Below are 25,046 nucleotides of genomic sequence, written 5' to 3'. Positions count from 1 at the left end.
TTTATAAAGCGCGCTATGTACCCGTCAGGGTTTCGAGGCGCTGGGGGGGGGTAGCTGCTATCGTTCGAAGAGCCATGTCTTGAGGAGTCTCCTGAAGGTGAGGAGGTCCTGGGTCTGGCGCAGGGGGGTCGGGAGGGAGTTCCAGGTCTTGGCGGCGAGGTAGGAGAAGAATCTGCCGCCACAGGTCTTGCGCTGGATTCGGGGGGCGAGGGCGAGGTTGGCAGTGCGTAGTTGGCGTGAGGGAACGTAGAAGTTGAGTCTGGTGTTCAGGTAGGTGGGTCCGGTGTTGTGTAGTGCCTTGTGTGCGTGGGTGAGGAGTTTAAAATGTGATCCTCTTGTCCACGGGGAGCCAGTGGAGGTCCTTCAGGTGGTGGGAGATGTGACATCGGCGGGGTATATCGAGGATCAGGCGGGCGGATGCGTTCTGGATGCGTTGGAGTCGTTGGATGTCTTCAGTTGGGATGCCTGTGTAGAGTGCGTTGCCGTAGTCGAGTCTGCTACTGACGAGGGCTTGGGTCACCGTCTTTCTGGTTCCTGTTGGAATCCACTTGAAGATTCTGCGGAGCATGCGGAGGGTGTTGAAACAGGAGGAGGAGACTGCGTTGACCTGTTTGGACATGGTGAGAGCTGAGTCGAGGATGACGCTGAGGTTTTGTGCGTGGCTGACTGGGGTGGATGGGGGGCCCAGGGCGGTGGGCCACCAAGAGATGTTCCAGGTCGATGGGGAGCGGCCGAGGATGAGGACTTCCGTCTTGTCGGAGTTTAGTTTCAGGCGGCTGTTGCTTATCCACTCGGCGATGGATTTCAGTCCCTCGTGGAGGTTGGCTTTGGCGGTGTGAGTATCTTTGGTCAGGGAGAGGACGAGCTGGGTGTCGTCGGCGTAGGAGAGGATGCTGAGGTTGTGCTGACGGGCCAGTTGTGCGAGGGGGGCCATGTAGATGTTGAACAGCGTTGGGCTTAGCGAGGAGCCTTGGGGGATGCCACAGATGAGGTTGGTGGCTTCGGAGCGGAAGGGTGAGAGTCGGACTCTCTTGGTTCTGCCGGAGAGAAAAGAGGAGATCCAGTTGAGGGCTTTGTCTTGGATACCGGCTTCATGGAGGCGATTTAGTAGGGTGCGGTGGCAGACCGTGTCGAAGGCAGCGGAGAGGTCCAGGAGGATGAGGGCTGAAGTTTCGCCGTTGTCCATTTGTTGTCTGATGTCATCTGTGGCGGCGAGGAGTGCAGTCTCTGTGCTGTGGTTGCGTCTGAAACCGGATTGGGAAGGGTCTAGAATGGAGTTCTCTTCGAGGTAGTGGGAGAGCTGTGCGTTGACGATCTTCTTGATGACTTTCGCTGGGAAAGGGAGGAGGGAGATCGGACGGAAGTTTTTGAGATCGTTGAGGTCAGCCTTAGGTTTCTTGAGGAGGGGTTGGATTTCTGTGTGCTTCCAGCTGTCCGGGAAGGTAGCGGTGTTGAAGGAAAGGTTGATGATCTTGCGGAGTTTGGGGGCGATGGTGACGTCGGCTTTGTTGAAGACGTGATGTGGGCAGGGATCTGAGGGAGATCCTGAGTGGATGGAGTTCATGGTCTTTAGGATTTTGGCGTCGTCTACGTGGGTCCAAGTGGTGAGGCGGTCGGCGTGGGAGGAGTTGTTGGGGGTGGGGTCGGGCGGAGGTGCGTTGTTGAAGCTGTCGTGGATGTCTGCGATTTTCTGGTAGAAGAAGGTGGAGAGATCGTCGCAGAGTTTCTGGGATGGTGGGACGTCGTTGACGCTGGGGTTGGAGAGCTCCTTCACGATGCAGAAGAGTTCCTTGCAGTCGTGTGCGTTGTTGTTAAGGCGTTCTGTGAAGTAGGAGCGTTTGGCGAGTCGGATCAGTTGGTGGTGTTCGCGGTTGGCTTCCTTGAGGGTAGCAAGGTTGTCGGGTGTTCGCTCGAGGATCCATTTTTTTCTTGAGTTTCTGGCAGGTGCGTTTGGAGGTAGTCAGTTCGTCTGTGAACCAGGCTGTTTTTTTCTTTTCTTGGTTGACGGTGGGTCTCTTGAGTGGTGCTAGGATGTTGGCGCAGTTGAGGATCTATTGTTGGAGGTTGATGGCGGCGGAGTCCGGGTCGGTGGGGTCGGGTGGTGGGTTTTTGGCGAGGGTGCTGGCTAGTTGGTCTTTGGTGATTTTTCCCCAGCGGTGGTGAGGCGGTAGTGGGGTGCGGTGGTGTTCAGTGTTTTTCTTGAAGGAAAAATGCTGGGATTGCTGAGCTCATTATACATGCCTAAAAGTTTAACTAAAAGTTGTCCCAGAATGCAACCTGCTCTTGCTTAAAAACTAGCCTGGACTGAAGGTCTCACACATGCGATGCATCCGTTTTCAGCTATGCAACCCTCTCTCTCACTATGTGGGTAGGATCTGAAGAGGTTCCCTGGCCTATACTAATCAAAACTGTTTTGTTTTTGGGTCCCTAAAGGTGCCAATGCGTTTTTTTCTTTTTCTTTTTGCAGTTTTTATATAGCGCAAACTCGACCCAAAGGTATTGGAGCACTTTACTTGAGCTCCAGTTACGTTACACAAGGACACAATCGTTTTTGTACGCAGGGACAAATTAGGTGATTTGCCCAGGATCACAGGATGTTGAGCCGACGCTGAGACTCAAATCCAGTTTCCCAGTTCCAAAGTCTGGAGTTCTGGCTGGTAGCCCACATCCTCTCCGATGTATCCCTCCCCCATCTGCCCCGACTTTGTACCTTCTTGAGAACCCACGAGTCGTAAAGTCTTTTAATAGAACTCGACTGTCCCAGAATGCACCTGTGCTTACTGTTCTCAGCAATTATAAAACAAATATTACAAAATGATTTGCAATGCGTTTTTTAACAATGCAGAAGTGCAACGTATTTTAATGTTATACAATTGTAAATACTTTTACAGTGCACAAGGTCCGTGGATGCAAATGTATTTTAAATTAGACCACATTAAAATGTATTTTATGTGTCTATTTATATAATTAATGTTATGCTTAGTAATTCTGTGCCCTGGGAGCTCTTGAACTGGGCGCTCCCATTACTTTAAAATGCGTTGTGCAAAAAATACAAGCCAGCCTGGCGGTGTCACAGGGCGGCGGTGCCACGTCAATATTTAAGTTTCAAATAAACATCACACGAGGCTCGGCTTCACACTTTCCAGTGTTTTATTTGAACAATCTGTGGTTACTCGTTTTAGAAACCACAAGTAGAGTTTATAACTCGACTCTTCCAGTTACCTTCTCTCAAGGTGCTTAACATATAATCTTTAGAAATATCATATTTAATTAAACTCGAATTTTTCCTATTAATATACTTGCGTTCTTGTTTTAATTAAGTGTTTTTTCTTCTAAAAGCAAGCATAGATTGTTCAGTGGAAATCTTGAACCCCTGAAGATAAAGCTCGTGTGTTTTGTTTTTACATTTTTGTATTGATTTAAAAAAAAAAAAAAGAAAATGTAATCAACACAGAAGAAATACATCGACTTACATCAACTCATAGGAGCCTTAGAATCGACCTGCCCACACATACATTACAGTGTCTTTGATGCCAACCCCGCCCTGCACAGGGCATTTCCCACAGTGAGTGTAATCTCCTACACTGAGTCCTTGTTACATAAGGAGACAACCTCAGCAACCTGATCAGACCTACTCTCTGCCCCTTCACTCAGCTTTCCCTCCAGGGTTCTGCTGCCCCCCAGGGCCCCCTCCATCCGTGCCCCCATTCAATGTGTCTGTTACCTGCTCCCTCCCTAAGGCGCCTTGACTAACCCCCAGTTCCCCTCTCCCCACACATACTCCCTAACTATGTTTGTGGCTCTGGTCATGTAAGGTTCCTGCTATTTATTACTCCAGGGGCCAGATGTCCAAAGCTTTTTAACAGAATCGGGCAGTTTGCGACCGCTAAAAAATTACGATTCAGTAACCTGTTATCAAATCGCAATTTGGCTTTGCGATTCGGTATTAGGAAGGGGTGTGTTTAGGTCGTCCCTCCCTAAAACTGAATCGCAGTGGGATGTGTGAATGTTTTGTGACCGAAATGCGGTTGCGAAACATTTCCAGGTTACCACCAACTTCAAGTTGGAGGTAACCCATTCACAAATTGGAAGGGGTGTCCAAGAGACCCCATCCTCTTTACGAATGTTTGTAAAAGCATTTTTTAAGAGCCGGCAGTGGTTCCATGGACCACCCCCTAGTCTAAAAAAAAAAAAAAAATGAAAAGAAAACGTTTCATTTTCTTTTTTTAAACGAATCCCGTTTTCCTTTAAGGAAAACTGATTGAATTCAAAAAAAGAAAAAAAAGATTGCTTTATTTAAAAGCAATCACAGACCAGGGTGCCTGCTGACCCCAGTAGGCCACCATCCTTGTGAATTTTGCGATTCCCAGTGGGTCGCAAAGCGAGATCTACCTCATGAATATTAATGAGGTAGGTTTATTTGCAACTCACTGGGAATTGCAAATGAAACTCAATGGAGTTTTGAACATTTGAAATTACAATTGCAAACGTTTTTACATGTGGCCCATAGTTCCCTGAGTGTCGTAGAGCAGTTCAAGGGGGTCTGATCTCCGGCGGGTCGAAAATTGCCTGTATCATTTAGTCCGCGTTTCCAAATAATCTCTGAGCTTGTCATCACGTTGCAGTATTCGCATGTGCGCCTTTTCCGCCGTTGCCCCCCTATCAAGTCTGCCCTGAAGGTGTTAGTTGTAGGTGATGTAGGGCTATCCGGGTGTACGGCTATGCGTCTCTTGGCCAGTAGCGCACGTAATTTGAAGAATTTAGCTCTTTATATGCTTTTGTTTTTTCTCTTTCGAAGGATATTGAGAATGTAGCTCTGTATTGTAGGCGTGGTTCCCCCTGGAATGTTCTTACCAATTGTTAAGGCCACTTCCTGCCAAAATGTGTAGAGCCCGGACACTGCCATACCATGAGTAGGAAGTTTGTCGGTCCATCCGCATCTCCCACACACAGCAGAGGCCGATGTGTATATCCTGTATTTTCAGCGGGGTAAGATGTGACATGTGGATGTAATTATATTGTATGATTTTAAAGCGTGCATTACTAACCACCGCCTGGACACCCTGGCATTCCAAGCAGCTCGGATTGGCAGTGGTTCGCCGTGTTTATCAGCACGCAGTGCCCGGTATAGGTGTGTGATCAAGCGCCTGCATCCCGGAAGGGCACGGAGCAGCGTGTGGTAGTGTGGGAGACTGGAGAGGCAGCGGGAAAGGACGTCCAGATCCCCCTGGCCAGCTACGCTAGCTTTGCGTACTGAAGGAGCAGTCCCGACTGGAGGCCGAACACCAAGCTGCGCATCCTCCTCTTCTCCATCTTTCCACCTTCACGGTCTTCCTCATCAAACCAGTGACCTGCGTGCTGAGGGTGGGATGCTATGTAATATAATCCCAGATCTGGTACCTCCAATCCACGCCTCTCCCACTCTAGTTTTATGGTGGTCCTCATCTCTGCCCATATCAGGTCAGTCAGAGCTTGATTTAGCAGCTTGAACATGCGGTTACGGGCTGGGTATGTGGTGCCTTGCAACACATATAAGCATCTGGGCAGAACCGCCATTTTGACAACCCCTGTCCTGCCCATGGCCGACAGCTGGAGTGTTTTCCAAAATCGAATTGACTCATGCAGTCCTTGCATTAATTGTCTCATATTAATTCAATGACTATTCTCTTCCTCTGGGGTGATTTGAATTGCCAGGTAGCTAAAGTCAGAGGTTTCCTAGGGATCCCCATCTGCGGAAGCTGCAAGACCTCTAAATTCCATAGACCTCCCATTGGGAAAGGTTTGGATTTGGCATAATTTATTCACAGGCCGGAGACCACCCAGTACTCTAGTAATGCATGCAATAGTATCCGCACGAGTCGGCCGGATGACGAATAGAGACCAACATGTCATCAGCATACATGGATACCAGTTGTACTTTGTATCCAGTTTTCATACACCAGGGGCACAGTGCCCTTCATGGCCTGTCGGCCAGCGGCTCTATTGCTAGAGCAAAAAGCAACAGCGGTCAGCCCTCTCCCGTCCCTCTGCTCATACTGAATCTCTCTGAGATTATACATGTTGTTCGGACTCTGGCTAGCGGCTCAGTGTTATTGTAGTTTTACCAACTTTACATAAGCTTGGCCCAGGCCCATGGCCTTGAGGACTTCCTAAAGATACTCCCATGAGACCGAATCGAGGAGCACCAGGGTACAGTCCTGGTCAGAACTACGTACTGCATGGAGCACTCGGGTCAGTCTGCAGATGTTACATACGGTACTCCTGCGATGCATGAATCTGCATTGACTTACCTGCTCTATGGTTGTGATTACTGTAGGAAGCCGATTCGCCAGCACCTTGCTCAATATTTTAATATTAAGCATGGACATTGGGTGGTAGAGTGATACATTCTGTGGGTCTCTGTCTGGCTTGGATATCAATACATTTGCATTTCCCTCATGGATTCAGGTAGTATGCCTTTTGTATAGGCTTCGTTAAAGACTGCTAAGAGTTTATCCTCGAAAAGGCCATTATTTTGTTGTTAGACTTGTACCGGTTGTCCATCCTCACCACTGGAGTTTTAGCTTTTGGCATGTCCTCAATTGCTGTTAAAATTTCCTCTTTGCTTAGTGGGGTCCCCAATTTCTTCCTTTGTTCTAAGGTTAGTCTACCTAGCTGGAGGTCTGCAATATAATCAGGATTGAGGTTTACGTCCACCCTTTGCGTTTGTGAGTATAGCTCTTGCATTTGGTGAGAGTCTGGTGTTAATCACCTCCTGTGTTTGGATGAGTTGCAGGGGCATAGCTTCAGGAGTGGGGTGGTTTGGGGTGTTACACCCCTGTATAAGTAAAATGTTACTTACCCAGTAGACATTTATTCATGGCATGTAATGCTGTAGATTCACATGCTTTGCATAAGTCCGCCATCTAGTGTTTGGTCCGGAGTGTTGTAAGTTGTTTTTGTTTGAAGAATCTTTTCGAGTCGAGATCGAGTGACTCCTCCTCTTGGTGATACTGCGCATGGACATCAAGTCCTTTGTTAGATTGTTTTTCCGCAGGCGGGTGAGGTAAAGAGTGTATAGAGAGTAAAGAGAAAGAGGTGACCATGCAGTATAATTACATATGTGTAATATTTGAAAGAGAATGCAACTACAATGGCCACAGGCGTCCAGGGGGGAGGGAGGGCGCATGTGAATCTAAAGCACTACATGCCACGAACAGATGTTCACTGGATAAGTAACATTTTCTGTTCGATGGCATGTGTGGCTGTAGATACACATGCTTTGGATAGACTGTAAAATAGTTCCCTCCAAGTAAGCGGTGGCTAGCCTGTAGGAGTTGGAGTTGCTTGAAAGGATGTGCCGAGCAGTGATAGGCCAACATTGGCTTGTTGTCGTGCTAAAACATCTACACAGTAGTGTTTAGTAAATATATGTGGTGTAGACCAAGTAGCAGCTTTACATATGTTTGCTGTTAGGATGTTACCTAGAAAAGCCAGAAAAGCACCCTTTTCCCTAGTGGACTGTGCTTTAGGGGGTAACAGGTAACTGCAGTTCAGCTTTAGCATAGCAAGTTGGAATACATTTGACCAGCCATCTGGCTATACCATTTTTTGATATTGGGTTACCTTTATGAGGCATTGAAAAATGCTACAAAAAGTTGTTCAGATTGCCTAAACTGTCTGGTTCTGTCAATATAATACATCAGAGCCCTTTTAACATCTAGTGTGCGAAGAGCTCTCTCTGCAACTGAGTCTGGTTGTGGGAAAAAGACTGGTAATTCAATTGATTGGGTGATGTGGAATTGTGAAACTACTTTAGGAAGGAACTTTCAATCTCTGTATTTGTAAGAATGGTTCTTGTAAGGTTAGAGCCTGGAGTTCACTTACACGTCTTAGGGAAGTGATAGCTACTAAAAAAGCCACTTTCCATGAAAGGAATTTTAAGGGTCATGCATGCATTGGCTCAAAAGGTGGACCCATGAGCCTAGAAAGGACCACATTAAGGTTCCAGGATGGTGTGGGAGGTACCCTGTGTGGAATGACTCTATTGAGACCTTCCATGAAAGCTTTGATAACTGGAATTCTGAATAAAGAGATGTGTTGTCTGTTTTGGAGTTAAGCAGCTATGGCTGCTAAATGAAGACAAATAGATGAGTATGCCACATTTGCTTGTTGTATATAAAGCAAAAAAATGACAATTTCTTGGACTGAGGCCTTGAGTGGGTCATTGTGATTAGATTGACAGTAGCATACAAAACGTTTCCATTTTGCAGTATTACACTGCCTGGTTGTAGGTGTATGTGCTTCTTTTAAAATGTCCATGCATTCTGGCCGTAGATTTAAATAACCAAACTCTATGACTTCAGGAGCCATTCCGCAAGGTTGAGCGTTTTGGGGTCTGGATGCCTGATCTGTCCTTGATTTTTAGTGAGAAGGTCTGGCCTTTTGGGGAGCTTCTCATGCAGAATTACTGATAGATCCAGAAGTGTTGTGAACCAAGCTTGACATGCCCATGTGGAATCATGGTTAGTGAGGTTTGTCTCAATTTGTGAACTAGAGATGGAATGAGTGGGAGAGGTGGAAAAGTGTAAGCAAATATCCCCGACAAAATCATCCATTAGCATTGCCCTTGGACTGGGGATGTGGGCATCTGGATGCAAAGCCTTGGCATTTGGTATTTTCTGGGGTGGCGAAGAGGTCTATTTGGGGTGTTCCCCACTTTTGAAAGTACTGGTGAAGGACTTGTGGATGGAGTTCCCATTTGTGGACTTGTTGCTGTATCCCGCTAAGGAGGTCTGCAAACTGGTTGTCCATGCCTGGGAGATTCTCTGCCACTAAATGAATGTGGTGGTGAATTGCCCATTTCCATATTGTCTGAGCAAGATGGGACAGCTGAGAAGAACATGCCCCCCCTCTTTGTTTCTGCAGATAATACATGTCTGTCATGTTGTCTGAATGAACTAGAACCACTTTGTGGGAGAGTTGTGGCAGAAAAGCCTTTATTGGTAGGAAAACGGCTTGCAGCTCCAAGTAATTGATATGTGAATGTTTTGAGTGGGATCCCATAGACCTTGTATTGTGAGGTTGTTGAGGTGAGCTCCCCAACCTGTCTGTGATGCATCTGTCAGAGTGATGTGAGGCACAGGGTCCTGAAAGCGCCGCCCCTTGGGGAGGTTGGTGGGATTCCACCATTGCGGAGAACGGTGAGTCTAGCGGTCGATCAACACAAGATCTTGGAGATGACCCTGCGCCTGAGACCACAGATGAGACAGACATTGCTGTAGGGGACGCATGTTTAGTCTGGCATGAGGAACAATGGCAATGCCATCATCCCTAATAGCTGCATCACTGTCCTCACTGTCTAAGTATGGTTTTCCTGTACTTAAGAAATCAAAGTTTGAAAAGTTTGAATTTTAGCTGGATTTGGATGTGTTAATCCTAACTGAGCATTGAGAATTGCTCCTAGATAAGGCTGTATCTGCGGAGGTTGGAGATGGGATTTCAGAAAGTAGATTGTGAATCCCAGAGTGATAAGGGAGGTCTACTGTGATCTGAGTGTGGCACTGAGAGTGTTGGAACGTACTGGCTTTGATGAGCCAATGGTCCAAGTAAGGGAAGACATGAATGTCTTGACACATGAGGAATACAGCAACTACTGCTAGACATTTTGTGAAGACCATGGGTATGGTTGTTACCCCGAATGGTAAAACCTTGAACTAATAATGTTTCCCGCAATGACAAATCTGAGGTATTTGTGATGTGCTGGATGATTGGGAATATGAAAGTATGCATCCTTTAGATCTGAAGTTTTCATAAAGCTGCCTTGTAACAGTGGGATGACATAGTGGAGATTTACCATTTGGAAAAGCTCTGAGAGGATGTATACATTTAGTGGTCTGAGATCTAGAGTTGGCCTCAGTGACCCATCCTTCTTTGGTATAAAGAAGTATATGACGGATACTCCTTGCCCTTGCTGTTAGTTGGGGAATGATTCTATAGCCCCCTTGAGAAGGAGGGATTGCACTTCTTCTTTGAGAAGAATAAAATGTTCTTGTGAGAATTTGTGAGTGTGAGGAGGAATGTTTTTGGTGGAGTGGAAGTGAGCTCCAGCCAGTAACCATGTCGGATAATTGAGAGAACCCACTGGTCTGTGGCGATATCGGACCATTGTAGGTAGAAATGTTGGAGTCTTCCCCCGACTGGAGATGTGGAAGGTGGAAGTAGTCACTGGCATGCAGTGGAGGCAGATCCTCTGGAGGTGGATGGCTTTCCTCTGTCTTTGTTATTTTCACCTCTGTAGGAACCTCTAAAAGAACCTCTAGTGTAGAAATGGGAACCTTGTTTGTTTTGAGAGGTGGAAGGCTCGGTAGAGGATGGTTTGCAGACTCTCCTGAATTGCGGACGACAACAATTACCATGTTGTGTGGTGGTGAGTAATGCCCCCATAGCCTTTGCTGTCTCTGAAGTGTTCCCTATAAATGGCATGTTGAGGACTGCCTGCTCCATTTCTGGCTTGAATCCTGAACACCTAAGCCAAGTGCGTCTACGTATAATGATACTACTGTTAATACCGCATGCTGCGGTATCTGCGGCATCAGTTGCACACCTAGTGGAATAATTAGAGATGGTTTGACCGTCTGAAACCATCTCTTGTGCCCGTTTATGATGTTCCTCTTGGAGGTCCTAGAGGAGATCCTCCATTTCGTCCCAGTGGGCCCTGTCGTATCGTGCCAAAAGTGCTTGCCAGTTGACGATACACCAATGATTGGCAGCTTGTGCAGCCACTGTTTTTCCTGCTGCATCTAGTTTTTTTACTTTCCTTATCAGGAGGGGGCGTATCTCCTGTGGATTGACTATTGGCACGTTTTTGTGCTGTACTGACGACTATGGAATCGGATGGGATTTGAGCCCGTATAATTAGAGGGTCTGTAGGTGCAACCATGGATTTATCCACCCTTGGGGTGATAACCCAAGACTTTACGGGTTCTTTAAAAATATCATTGGCAAGTCTAAGCATGCCTGGCAACATGGGTAAAAACTGACTCTCTTTATGTGTGGTAGTCAGGATGTCGAAGAGGAAATCCTCTTCAATCGGGTCAGTGTGCAGCTGGACATTGTGGTATGCGGCTGCCCTTGCTATGACCGGCTGATACGATGTGTAACTTCAAGTGGTGATGACCGTGCTGGATATAAATCAGGGTCATTTGGCAAGATGGGATCTGGATTGTATGAATCCCATTGGTCTATGTCCTGTGGCATGTCACCCAAATCGTCTCCTTGAGGTAGTGGTGAACCCTGTGGTGAACACTGTGGTTCAATAAGTGGTGTAGGAGATTGGGGAGGTGGTGGAGGGGTAGAAGAAAGCACTGGCGAGTGTGCTGGAGAAGGCTGAGGTCGAACTGGAGCTTTGTCCTTGGAGATCAGTTTAGGGGGAGGGGGCAGTGTCCAAGGCCTCCTCAAATGTGAGCTTCCTTTTGATTGGAACAGGGGGGAGGCAATTATTCTCCCTGTTCCTTTCTGAATATGGAGTTGGCACTGACAAGCATCCATTATTTCTAAGATGGGCTCCACTGCTGAAGCTGCTTCGAAGAATGACTGGAGTCTCTAGAAGGCACAGTTTTCGGAGCCCAAGTCTTGTGTCAAGTCGAAGCTGTCGACTCTGAAAGTGGTTGCAGAGGTTTTTCTGCTCAGTGCCGAATCGCCTGGGTCGATGGATCTCCTCGATCCCGAGGCTGCTTGGGATGTTGCCGAGCCGAAGGTCGCTGCCGAAGACGTCTTGGCTATTTTTGGTGCTGAGTTGGAGGGCAGGGCATCAGCAGGTGATTTTTGGATCCGACCATGGCCTGAAGGCAGGGGTGGTCCGGCGATGTGCTTCTGGGGGTTCTTTAAAGTCTGTATGGGGAGCAGGGGCTGTTATACTCACGAGTTGTGTTTAGGTGACTAATTGGCTCTCGATGTCAGATTGGATGTCTGACTCTGAATCTTCGATGGAGAAGGTTTCTTCCAGTTCTATCTCCACCTGCACATGTTCTTCCCCTAAGATATCCAGAGTGTCGCCTACTGCTTTGGATGCCATCTCCAGCCTACAAGCTCTTCATTCGGGAGCATCTTCTTGGATCAAAAGGAATGGCAGGCGTCACAGGTTTGTTTGTTGTTTTCCAGGGAGCAACACAAATTACACACCAGATGTTGGTCGGTGTAGGTGAATTTCGAGTGGCATCCAAGGCAAAAACAAAATGGAGTACATTGCATCAGCTCTGCATACTATGATACCACGTGGAAGGTAAGGCCTGAGATGGGTGCGGATGCCCTGAAGGGTGGTAAGTGGGCTCCCAGTGTGGAAATTCAGATTGATCGCGAAATATATAGAAAACTCGATCAAATTGCAAAGAAAGACAGAAGAGAACAGTTCGGAATAGACCGAGCCGAGGAAATACCAGAGCAAGACGAACACACATCCGAACCCGACGGCGGAAAGAAAACAGTCTAAGAAAGCATCTGATGCCCACGCGCATTATCACCGAGAGGAGGAGTCACTCGATCTTGTGACTTGAAAAATTCTTCAAACAAAAACAGCATGCAGCACTCCGGACCCAACACTAGATGGCAGACTTATGCAAAGTATGTGTATCTACAGCCACCCATGCATCAAACATATATTTTCTGATAAATAGTTGAGTAACAGGTGCTTTCAGTCGGGTATGGTGAGGTGCCTGTCGGTTTTCACCAGGAATTTTTGCATACTCGCAGACAAAAACACACACACACACGCACTCTCGTTCTCTCTTTTTTAAAGGTGCTCAAAAATGTTGGTTATTGTACAAAATGTTGTGTTTTCTATTTTAGTAGTTCTGCCAATCCGCATTCCTCTCCCTTTCCACTGACCCCTAAGCCCCACTTGTGTGCCTTGCTATGCGTATAATGTATTTTAACACTATATGCCAGTCTGATAATCTGAAGCTCATCCCCCACAATCTTACTGACCAAGTTATGCCCAGGATGAGTTGTGCCTGCTTATCTGTGAGGTAAATGATGGGGGCCCATGCCTTCCCACCAGCCTTGCCAATAATCGGCTGGGTTTATCCCATCCCTATATAGCCACTGGCGGTGTGTTCTCCATGGAAATTTGTCCATCGTATCTCATGTTGGTAGGAGCAGAGCTTTTTTGGGGCCACCTACCTTGGCACATTTTGTGGGCAGAAAGGCAATGAATTCTCTAGCTCAGTTTTTTGCCTTTCTTACACTTTCAGCATTCATTCCATGTTTTTTTTTTTTTTAACTCCCATCAATATGCGTCTTGCTTGCCCCTCTCATCACTACTTTTAATAGCTTCCCATTCTATCGCCTTTCTACTCACTGTGCTCTAGTTGGTGTCCAGTATTTCTGAAGGGTCTCTGCAAACCAACGGGAGAACTCTAGGTCTGTCAATGCGTCTACACGCACTCATCATAATGGGGCTTCAGTGCCACCCATCCTGTCATATAACTCGCTAACAGCGGAGAGTGATCTGAAATATCTGCCCATGTAAGTCACCTCTTCAATCTTGTGGACACTGTGTTTCTGCAGCAATAGGTAGTTCAGTCTACTGTGGGTACCCTTTGCTGCTGTGTAGCATGAATATGTTCAGGCCAGTGGATTTTGCTCCCTACATATGTCTATCTACCCACGCTCGCAATCATACTGGGTTTAGTACCATGTGTAGGTTCTCATCAAACACACAATTTAAGTCGCTGGCCCACATAATCTCTGCCTGCACGTAGGGTGTTGTGCCCCCACCTGGAAAGAAATCTCCCTCATCTGGATTGGGGGCATACACATCGATTAAGCAAACCTCTTGAGCATTTAGACGTCCCACCTGCGTTTATCACTGTGTCACGCAGGGGGAAAAAGGGACATTAGGCCCCACCCAAGTCATGATTCCTCGGACATACTTTGAGTAGGATGTGGCATAAAGCTGACCTCCCCGTTTTTTTTTTTTACCTTACGGATGTCCTTTTAGTGTAAGTGGATGTCATGGAGGAGGGCTATGTTAATGCCATAACTTTTTTAATATGAGTGTATTCTGTGCCATTTTTAAAAAACCGTTTAGGCCATGCATGTTCCAGGTAACTAACTTGTAAGTGTAGCTCATGTGATAGCAGGCATGTGGGCCCCCGTGGACCAGCACCTCCAGGCTAACCCCACCTGTGAGGTAGAAGATGATTTAGTAGCCTTGCCTGTTTGATCCAAACCTAAAATCAGACACAACAGTGTTACTCGCCAACCCCCGGACCCTCCCTCCAGGTGGCTGAGTAGTACGCCATATGAGTCACTGAAATGACCATGCTTGCCACCCCCTATAAACACGTACCAACCAATCCCCACTAGGGGTACAGAACAATAACAAACTAGGTTAATCTGCAGATGAATAGTTCCTGGCTTGTTTGACTCCCTCCACCGCACAAGCAGTGAGTCGGGAGGAAATTGCCTAGGCAGAGATCCCTCAGTACTCCTGGCTCGGAGAATGATGTCCAATCTCCAGTGCAATCCATTTGTCCACTTCCTGCTCCTAGCAATGTGGCAGGCATTCCACTCCAGTATTTCCTCTAGCAATGTGGCTGTCGTTCAACCTGCTACCCCTTGTGTGGCACTCTCTTTTTCCTCCAGTCTTACTTTCCAACGTTACTGCTCCAAAGTGCACTCCCAGGTTCCGTATAATACCTGTGCTGTCTAATGCGGGCCCAGCTAGTGGTCAGAGTGTGCACGCTCCTCGCCGAGCAGCTGTGATCCCAGGCCTGTGCCAGGAACTCCTTCCTCATCACTGATGGATTTCTGGGCCTCTGCCGATGTCCGGTCTTGCTGTACCTTGATGCTGCATGGGGATCTCCTGCCCCAGCTCTGTGTCCTCCGTCATGCGTCTGGTGGCACTCTGCTCCCAGACTCCTGTGCCTCCCTCCGGCCGTGGTGCCATTTCCAGCCAGTCCCATACAGCCTCCGAGGTGGTGAAAAATGCACCTTACCTTCATGTTGGATGCATAACTTAGTCAGGTACATCAGGATGTATCTGTAGAGTAAATCTCCTAGTTTATGCTTCACAGCCAGGACGTGTTTCTTTGTTTTTTCACTCTCTTGGTATAATCCGGAAAAACCATAATATTGTCATTGTCATACACCAGCGGGATAATTTTGCACACATACTTCAAAATAGTACTGCTGTTTCTGTGACTGAACAAAGTTGCTATCATGGCCCGTGCGGTGAGGGTGGAGGGTGGCGCCCGGGGGGGGGGCAGCAGTGGCACCAGGGAACAATGTGCTATCTCTATGGAAAAGTCGCAGTGGGCGCAATGTCTCTGTGATCCAGTCTTCCAGGAATAATTCCACCAGTGTGCCCTCAACTCTTTCTGGGAACCCAGCAAAGCAGAGGTTGTTGTGTGATGAGCGCCCCTCCATGTCTTTCAGTCTGTCTCCAAATTTGGCATTCTGGGCGGTCATCTCCGCGACAGTGGCTTTCAAAGTCATGACTTCACGCTGCAGGGTTGCAAGGCAGTCTTCAGCTTCTGTCTTCCTCGTGTTTGCCAGCAGTAATTTCACTTCAGTCGTAACCACATCTTCCTCCCAGCATGGGTGTCGCGCATCGCTGCTCTGTCCAGTGAGCTCGGCTGCGCCTCCTGGGCTTGGGATGCCATTTGATTCCTCTCACCTGCTTGGTCTCATTTTCCTTGGTAGGAGGCATACTGCAGTAATTTGTTAGTCTGTGTAGGCTTGAGGACCTTGTCCTCGCCCATCCAGTCTGCGTCCTGTGGTCCTGGTGAATGTTGTTCAGGCTTATGCGTCCCTGGGCTGTCAGACTGTGAAGTCTGCCCACACTGCTCTGGGGCCGTTTGGTCCCTCTGGTTCAAGGCCCTCAGTGCAGGCCTGCTCCACCTCACTCTGGCAGCTCCATCCCCGCACAGGTCTCTGGCGGCCTCTGCCATGGAAAGAAGCGAGTCTTGCCTCAGAGTTCTAGGCGCTGGGCCCGTAGTGCGCTCACCTCCAGGCCTTTGGTCTCTCCTTTCCTCCCCCTGGCCCAGGATGCTCTCCAGCCACTTTCTAACTCTGTGCTGGTTGTCTCGGGCAGGTCAGCTGCGCGCCTCTGCATCAGCCGCGCATGATGAGCGACCTCTCCAGTCTGGTAATAGGGGGGTCCCCCTTGCAGCCTCTCCCGGGCTGAAGCTCACCACTGCGGGCCTCACCTCCATGGTGAAGCCACTTCTCTTTCACAGCCTCGGCCCCACTACCATAGCCTCCCGCCAGCACCGGCGTGGACACCGCCATGTTCAATCCCCGCTCCACCGCCAGGACCTCGGCTTGGTCCGGCTTCCTCTGTTCACTGCCCGGCCCCTCAGGGAGCATTTCTGGCATTATCTAGCTCTGGTGCACATGCAGAAGGGAGGGCTTTGTGCAGGATTGTGCCCCGAGTCACGAAGCTTGAGGAGAATGCGACTAGTCGGCCATTTTGCTCAGCCATACCCCCCCCCAATCCTCGTGTGATGTTTATTTAAAACTTTTCAAAAACTTGTACAACACATTTTTACAACGTGAATGCATATGTTGTAAATGAATAAGCAATATAAAAATGTGTTGTAAAAGTATGTTGTAGAAAATTATGCGTGTAAATATAACATACTATAGGTGACCAACTTCTAACAGATTAGGCAATTTTAGGTAACTTGGGTGTTAGCAGAAACAGTGCAGGCCCGGACAGGCCTTTAATTCCGCCGGGCATTTCCCCTGGAGCTCTTGGAGGACCGGGCTGCTCCTGGCGCCTCTCACTTTCTCCAGGTCTTCGAGGCACATGGAGGCTTCAGGAGAGGAAGGGAAAGAGAGGGAAGGGGAAGGTAGAGAGAAGGGACCCAGAGAGGCAGAAGAGAAGGAGAGAATGGATGGATGGAAAGAGAGACTCGGGGACCTGTGGCATCGGAAGTCCTTGGTAGAGCCCCAAAACTGTCTTCGCCCTGTTCTTCCGCGATACAGATTCCGATCGTTGGTAATGTGCTGCCGCCCGGTGGTTAAACCGTCGAAGTGCCCCAGAGCCAGCTGTCTGTAACTGGAGAGGTCCAATGGGACTTCTGAGTTAAAGGCAGGGCCACTGCAATTATTCGGCAGGGGAGTTGACTAAATTATGGCAAATTATGCAGCATAAAGTGGACCAATTTGTGATAGTTTTATTTCATTGTTTTGTAATTTTTGCATTTAACACTATCTGGGCGTAGGGTGCAGCTCATTGGTACCCGTTTAATACCTACATCTAGCAATAGGCAACAGAAAGCTGACCAGTCAACCTTTGCAAAGGCTTTTTACTGCTTGGCAACACCTGCCACTGCATTTTTAGTAACATTTAAACCATTTGAGATAGGAAAAAAAAATGTTAAAATCTGCAAGTTATGTAGCAGGTGATGGATTAAGTTGAAAATTTTTGTTAAGCGGCAAATCCATAATTATGTGGAAAAAGGTTGTGGCCGCACAATCGCATAATTCCTGTGGCCCGGGTTAAAGGTTATGGTACTGCAGTAATCCTAAACTCCTGTGGGTGTGCCCTATGGGGCTCCCACGATGCCAGAAGTCCCAGTAAAAAACGCATGGATAAAACTGAGTTGCAGGCCCCTGAAACAGAACAGCACATTTGGGGGCCCAGAAAGATCATGTGTTCTGTCTCCAGCATGACTTGCACCCTGTTCTGAACGACACCTTTGAATGCTGTGGCGGCGAAGACATCCCCCAGAACGTGTTCCACGCCCCTCTTCTCTGCACATTTCCACCTCTTCCCAACACCCCCTTTTGCTAACCAGAAACCCCCTCCTTATTGCCATTTGGTAGAACTGAGGTATATTTGTTGGGTGACTGGAGCGAGCTCTGCCGTTTTGACTAAACCCACTGAGTTGTCTTAACACAGAGTTTGAGCTGTGGTGGGAACTAAAGAGAAGGTTAGACAAACCAAGAATCACTGGCTGTACTTCCTGTCCGGGTCTGGCATCTGGGGGTCCGGAAGGATGTGGAGACCTGGCAGCGTGGCCACCATCACCCCCAGGGGGCCTCGAGCCTAACTGGTTGTTACCAGGGACGCTTGGCCCTTCGAACTTGCTGTACTGCTCTTGATTCTACATGTCTGAAATGATAAATAAACACAAACTCTTTCCTGTGTTAAGAATACCAATAATCCGGTCTTGGGCGTGGTGTGTGAACGGTGGGTGCACGGATCACCCAGCACCCTGGCCTGCACCGCCTTCAAGAGCAACCCTGAGGGCCCTATCTATGACCTGGTTTGCGTCGCGTTTGCATCACGCAACATGGTGCAAGAGAGACGCGAACCTTAAGTGAGATTCATGAAGCCACGCACCTTGCGTGGCCCTGCATGGCTTCATAATTCTGGAGTCATTCAACGCAGCACAAGTCGTTGTGTTGTGTTAGCCTGCACCAGGGAGGCGTTTCCATAGGTGTTGCCACGCAACATCTGTGGATTTTGACGCATTCCCAGATTTACAAGAACTGTTAAACCTGGGAATGCACCAGCAAAGTAAGCCTTCCCAGGAGAGGCGTAACAAGGAAAAATATCTTCTCATTTTTTCCTCTTTTGCAGCACACATAGAAAGAGGGAAACGCCTCCCAGGATTGTTTTTGTGCAGGAACATGTCTCCTCTTGCACAAGAACAATCCTTCATACAGTGAAGGCCCCCTTGCACCATGGCTGCCAAAACTGCGCCAGCGCGGGGGAAAGAATAGGAATACAGTGTATTGGATAAATACGGCGCATTCTTGTCCTTTCCCTGTGACGCAGTGCAACGCAGCAAGGTGATGTGCTATGGTGCGTTGCGCCACAAAGCCAATGAATATGGGCCTGAGTGTGCAAACAAACCAGCGCTGAAGAGTGAGTGTGCAGCGGGAGCTCTGGCTGCCAGATCCAGAGCTGTGTGCACTCGAGGAATCTAGAGGTCCACGCGGGGGCCGGTGCGTTACTGGATCACTACCGGGGTAGGATCCCGCTTGCACAGAGGGCACAGATCTGTACTCTTGGGCAAACTAGACATCCCTTTCACCAGACGTAAATCACAACACACAAGAAGTGAGTAGTATGATGACGAACGTTGAGAAGAGCTCATGCCCCCTGCACCCAACAGTGCCTTCAGAAATATTGGTCTGATAGTGAGTATTAGTGACAACCATGGGGACATCACACACTCCAAAGCTCACACACTGGAGTAGGTGACAATGCACTAAAAAGTCACCAGTGAATAAAACGTGGGACAGCGTCTGCCTCCAGATTGGAGCACCGAGTATGTAGCACATGACGCCAGCACCGAGTGCCTGTACAGAGCCCAGAGGGTTTCAAGCTGCTGTGCTTGGTGAGCAGGGATTGTTGAAAAACAAGGATCAGTGCTTGTGGCTGAGAAACACAGACCTACGGTGAATGGAGTGATTATTCCCCCCCCCCCCGCCCCCAACAAAGGTTCTGACAGTTTCACTGTGAGCAGCACAAGTGTAAGCACGGTCTCACCCTGGCTCTGGGGTGTCGGGGCCCTGGGTACCCCAGAGCTGGCTGTGTGCTGATGCACCACTGAGCTATAACCTTAGCCCATTTGTGCTCTATGAGGATCTGTTTAAATTACACACACACACACATATATATATATATTCACAGATGCTGCTGTTACACAAGTGCTCATAAAGTGGGGGTTCACTTGGGGTTTTCCTCCAGATGCTGACGCTTAACAACGTCTTTCTCTCTCTTCTCGAACAGCGGGGAAGAGCACGACAGACGAGGAGCTGGAAGAGATGCTGGAAAGCGGAAACCCCTCCATCTTTACCTCAGGGGTGAGTGGGGGCGGGAGGAGAGGTGGCAACGGAGCGCTGTGGCATCAGAGAGAGGGGCACAGGAATGAGATGTCGCTCCAGAGGTAGCACCGGAGCGCTGTGGCATCAGAGAGAGGGGTAAAGGAATTACATGTCGCTCCAGAGGTGGCAGCGGAGCGCTGTGGCATCAGAGAGAGGAGTACAGGAATGAGATGTCGCTCCAGAGGTAGCAGCGGAGCGCTGTGGCAGAGAGAGGGGTAAAGGAATGAGATGTGCTCCAGAGGTGGCAGCGGAGCGCTGTGGCATCAGAGAGAGGAGTAAAGGAATGAGATGTTGCTCCAGAGGTCGCAGCGGAGCGCTGTGGCATCAGAGAGAGAGGAGTAAAGGAATGAGATGTGCTCCAGAGGTGGCAGAGGAGTGCTGTGGCATCAGAGAGAGGAGTAAAGGAATTAGATGTTGCTCCAGAGGTCGCAGCGGAGTGCTGTGGCATGAGAGAGAGGAGTAAAGGAATTACATGTCGCTCCAGAGGTGGCAGCGGAGCGCTGTGGCATCAGAGAGAGGAGTACAGGAATGAGATGTCGCTCCAGAGGTAGCACCGGAGCGCTGTGGCATCAGAGAGAGGAGTAAAGGAATGAGATGTGCTCCAGAGGTGGCAGCGGAGCGCTGTGGCATCAGAGAGAGGAGTAAAGGAATGAGATGTCGCTCCAGTGGTGGCAGCGGAGCGCTGTGGCATCAGAGAGAGGAGTAAAGGAATGAGATGTCGCTCCAGAGGTAGCACCGGAGCGCTGTGGCATCAGAGAGAGGAGTAAAGGAATGAGATGTCGCTCCAGTGGTAGCACCGGAGCGCTGTGGCATCAGAGAGAGGAGTACAGGAATGAGATGTGCTCCAGAGGTGGCAGCGGAGAGCTGTGGCATGAGAGAGAGGAGTAAAGGAATGAGATGTGCTCCAGAGGTGGCAGCAGAGTGCTGTGGCATCAGAGAGAGGAGTAAAGGAATTACATGTCGCTCCAGAGGTGGCAGCGGAGTGCTGTGGCATCAGAGAGAGGAGTAAAGGAATGAGATGTGCTCCAGAGGTGGCAGAGGAGTGCTGTGGCATCAGAGAGAGGAGTAAAGGAATTACATGTCGCTCCAGAGGTGGCAGCGGAGCGCTGTGGCATGAGAGAGAGGAGTATAGGAATGAGATGTGCTCCAGAGGTGGCAGAGGAGTGCTGTGGCATCAGAGAGAGGAGTAAAGGAATTACATGTCGCTCCAGAGGTGGCAGCGGAGCGCTGTGGCATGAGAGAGAGGAGTATAGGAATTACATGTCGCTCCAGAGGTGGCAGCGGAGCGCTGTGGCATCAGGGAGAGGAGTAAAGGAATTACATGTCGCTCCAGAGGTGGCAGCGGAGCGCTGTGGCATCAGAGAGAGGAGTAAAGGAATGAGATTTTGCTCCAGAGGTGGCAGCGGAGCGCTGTGGCATCAGAGAGAAGGGTAAAGGAATGAGATGTCGCTCCAGTGGTAGCAGCGGAGCGCTGTGGCATCAGAGAGAGGGGTAAAGGAATGAGATGTGCTCCAGAGGTGGCAGAGGAGTGCTGTGGCATCAGAGAGAGGAGTAAAGGAATTAGATGTCGCTCCAGAGGTGGCAGCGGAGCGCTGTGGCAAGAGACAGAGGAGTAAAGGAATTAAATGTCGCTCCAGAGGTAGCAGCGGAGCGCTGTGGCATCAGAGAGAGAGGAGTAAAGGAATGAGATGTGCTCCAGAGGTGGCAGCGGAGCGCTGTGGCATCAGAGAGAGGAGTAAAGGAATGAGATGTGCTCCAGAGGAGTGCTGTGGCATCAAAGAGAGGAGTAAAGGAATGAGATGTCACTCCAGAGGTGGCAGCAGAGTGCTGTGGCATCAGAGAGAGGAGTAAAGGAATGAGATGTGCTCCAGAGGTGGCAGAGGAGTGCTGTGGCATCAGAGAGAGGAGTAAAGGAATTACATGTCGCTCCAGAGGTGGCAGCGGAGCGCTGTGGCATGAGAGAGAGGAGTATAGGAATTACATGTCGCTCCAGAGGTGGCAGCGGAGCGCTGTGGCATCAGAGAGAGGAGTAAAGGAATTACATGTCGCTCCAGAGGTGGCAGCGGAGCGCTGTGGCATCAGAGAGAGGAGTAAAGGAATGAGATTTTGCTCCAGAGGTGGCAGCGGAGCGCTGTGGCATCAGAGAGAAGGGTAAAGGAATGAGATGTCGCTCCAGTGGTAGCAGCGGAGCGCTGTGGCATCAGAGAGAGGGGTAAAGGAATGAGATGTGCTCCAGAGGTGGCAGAGGAGTGCTGTGGCATCAGAGAGAGGAGTAAAGGAATTAGATGTCGCTCCAGAGGTGGCAGCGGAGCGCTGTGGCATCAGAGAGAGAGGAGTAAAGGAATGAGATGTGCTCCAGAGGTGGCAGCGGAGCGCTGTGGCATCAGAGAGAGAGGAGTAAAGGAATGAGATGTGCTCCAGAGGTGGCAGAGGAGTGCTGTGGCATCAGAGAGAGGAGTAAAGGAATTAGATGTTGCTCCAGAGGTCGCAGCGGAGTGCTGTGGCATGAGAGAGAGGAGTAAATGAATTACATGTCACTCCAGAGGTGGCAGCGGAGCGCTGTGGCATCAGAGAGAGGAGTAAAGGAATGAGATGTCGCTCCAGAGGTGGCAACGGAGCGCTGTTGCATGAGAGAGAGGAGTAAAGGAATGAGATGTGGCTCCAGAGGTGGCAGAGGAGTGCTGTGGCATGAGAGAGAGGAGTAAAGGAATTAGATGTGGCTCCAGAGGTGGCAGCGGAGCGCTGTGGCATCAGAGAGAGAGGAATTAAGGAATGAGATGTGCTCCAGAGGTGGCAGCGGAGCGCTGTGGCATCAGAGAGAGGAGTAAAGGAATGAGATGTCGCTCCAGAGGTGGCAACGGAGCGCTGTGGCATCAGAGAGAGAGGAGTAAAGGAATGAGATGTCGCTCCAGAGGTGGCAACGGAGTGCTGTGGCATGAGAGAGAGGAGTAAAGGACTGAGATGTGCTCCAGAGGTGGCAGCAGAGTGCTGTGGCATCAGAGAGAGGAGTAAAGGAATGAGATGTGCTCCAGAGGTAGCAGCGGAGTGCTGTGGCATCAGAGAGAGGAGTAAAGGAATTAGATGTCGCTCCAGAGGTGGCAGCGGAGCGCTGTGGCATGAGAGGGAGGAGTAAAGGAATGAGATGTTCTCCAGAGGTGGCAGAGGAGTGCTGTGGCATCAGAGAGAGGAGTAAAGGAATTAGATGTCGCTCCAGCGGAGTGCTGTGGCATCAGAGAGAGAGGAGTAAAGGAATGAGATGTCGCTCCAGAGGTAGCACCGGAGCGCTGTGGCATCAGAGAGAGGAGTAAAGGAATGAGATGTGCTCCAGAGGTGGTAGCGGAGCGCTGTGGCATCAGAGAGAGGAGTAAAGGAATGAGATGTCGCTCCAGTGGTGGCAGCGGAGCGCTGTGGCATCAGAGAGAGGAGTACAGGAATGAGATGTGGCTCCAGAGGTGGCAGCGGAGAGCTGTGGCATGAGAGAGAGGAGTAAAGGAATGAGATGTGCTCCAGAGGTGGCAGCGGAGCGCTGTGGCATCAGAGAGAGGAGAAAAGGAATGAGATGTCGCTCCAGAGGTGGCAGCGGAGCGCTGTGGCATCCGAGAGAGGAGTAGAGGAATGAGATGTGCTCCAGAGGTGGCAGCAGAGTGCTGTGGCATCAGAGAGAGGAGTAGAGGAATGAGATGTGCTCCAGAGGTGGCAGCAGAGTGCTGTGGCATCAGAGAGAGGAGTAAAGGAATGAGATGTCGCTCCAGAGGTGGCAGCGGAGCACTGTGGCATGAGAGAGAGGAGTAAAGGAATGAGATGTCGCTCCAGAGGTGGAAGCGGAGCGCTGTGGCATCAGAGAGAGGGGTAAAGGAATGAGATGTCGCTCCAGTGGTGGCAGAGGAGCGCTGTGGCATCAGAGAGAGGAGTAAAGGAATGAGATGTCGCTCCAGTGGTGGCAGCGGAGCGCTGTGGCATCAGAGAGAGGAGTAAAGGAATGAGATGTCGCTCCAGAGGTGGAAGCGGAGCGCTGTGGCATCAGAGAGAGGAGTAAAGGAATGAGATGTCGCTCCAGTGGTGGCAGCGGAGCGCTGTGGCATCAGAGAGAGGAGTACAGGAATGAGATGTCGCTCCAGTGGTGGCAGCGGAGCGCTGTGGCATCAGAGAGAGGAGTACAGGAATGAGATGTGCTCCAGAGGTGGCAGCGGAGTGAGGTGGCATCAGAGAGAGGAGAAAAGGAATGAGATGTGGTCCTAGAGGGTTGCTCTACTGTCCAGGCGGGGCAGTCCATGCCAGGCTTTCAGTAAAGTTAATGTATATGAAAGAGCTTCATTTAGATTCTCTAGGTCGAAAAATGTATCTTGGATGGGTGTCCAGAAAACCTGGTTGGGTCCAAGTTGCATTCTCCTCTTTTAGAATCCTATAGATCTTCCCAGTATCACAGCGCCCCTTGTCTTACGTAGCGCTATATGTCTGCTTTAAGGTACTTCAGAGCGCTAGAAGGACCCCCAGCACACAGTAGTTTGCGGTTACTCACACAAGTGAATATTACCTATTTTAATAATATGGATCGGAGCCTAGCACATTATAAATGTGCTGTGATATCACTCCACACTGAATAGTCCTGCTTTACAAATCACGTAGTATATGTCTGGTCTTATGATGTGTTTCTGCAAGTGGTAAGGACATCTTTAAAGGACACTGCAGTGTCCAGTTACCTTCCTACTGGCTGCCTTACAGTTTTTCACCCAGAGGTGAATATGGAATTCAGAGGGGTTTAGTTGCATGCCTCAGCTTCAATTACCCCAAAGAAGTCCTCTTCAAACAGTGTGGGTGAGAAGAGACTCCCTTTGAATGAGCTCTGTAATCCCACTAGTTTATCAAAGAAAATGAGTTGTGGATGTTATCACTGGCGTCTTGGTGGGATATGGTTGGTGGGGGGGGGGGTGCCTGTGCCCCAGCTCCATTTATCTTGGCCGCCACTGAGGCCCCCACCACCACAGCCGTTAGCTGCACCCTTGTGCTGAGTAACAACACTGAAAACTAGTATTGGAAAAGCCAATAGGTCTTATGTTGGCCGCCAGCCTTTTGATTTTGACAGTGCTTGTTTTGTTTAGTCATGGTCTTCGCAAACTTTTTATTTTTAAGGAAGCTGCCGGTCAGTCATCAATCTCAAACAACTTTGGCTGAAAACGAATACTGCCATTGTAGTCGCTAGAACGCGTGGACGCGCTCCT

The 25,046-nt window shown here is 49.4% G+C and overlaps 1 protein-coding gene across 4 annotated transcripts in view; it reads left to right on the top strand.

Moving 5' to 3' along the window:
- The window catches only part of STX3 (syntaxin 3), a 260,345-nt gene that overhangs the window by 182,160 nt on the left and 53,139 nt on the right, over positions 1-25,046 (top strand). For all 4 annotated transcript variants that reach the window (XM_069233027.1, XM_069233026.1, XM_069233029.1 and 1 more), the window contains exon 7: positions 19,733-19,806. In XM_069233027.1, coding sequence (XP_069089128.1) covers positions 19,733-19,806 — 74 coding nt within the window. The remainder of the gene's footprint in view (positions 1-19,732; positions 19,807-25,046) is intronic.

The sequence above is a fragment of the Pleurodeles waltl genome, chromosome 4_2, assembly GCF_031143425.1.
Source record: "Pleurodeles waltl isolate 20211129_DDA chromosome 4_2, aPleWal1.hap1.20221129, whole genome shotgun sequence".
Classification (NCBI taxonomy): Eukaryota; Metazoa; Chordata; class Amphibia; order Caudata; family Salamandridae; genus Pleurodeles; species Pleurodeles waltl.
Note: the sequence above shows the minus strand (reverse complement) of the source record. Positions and strands in the feature narration are given on the sequence as shown.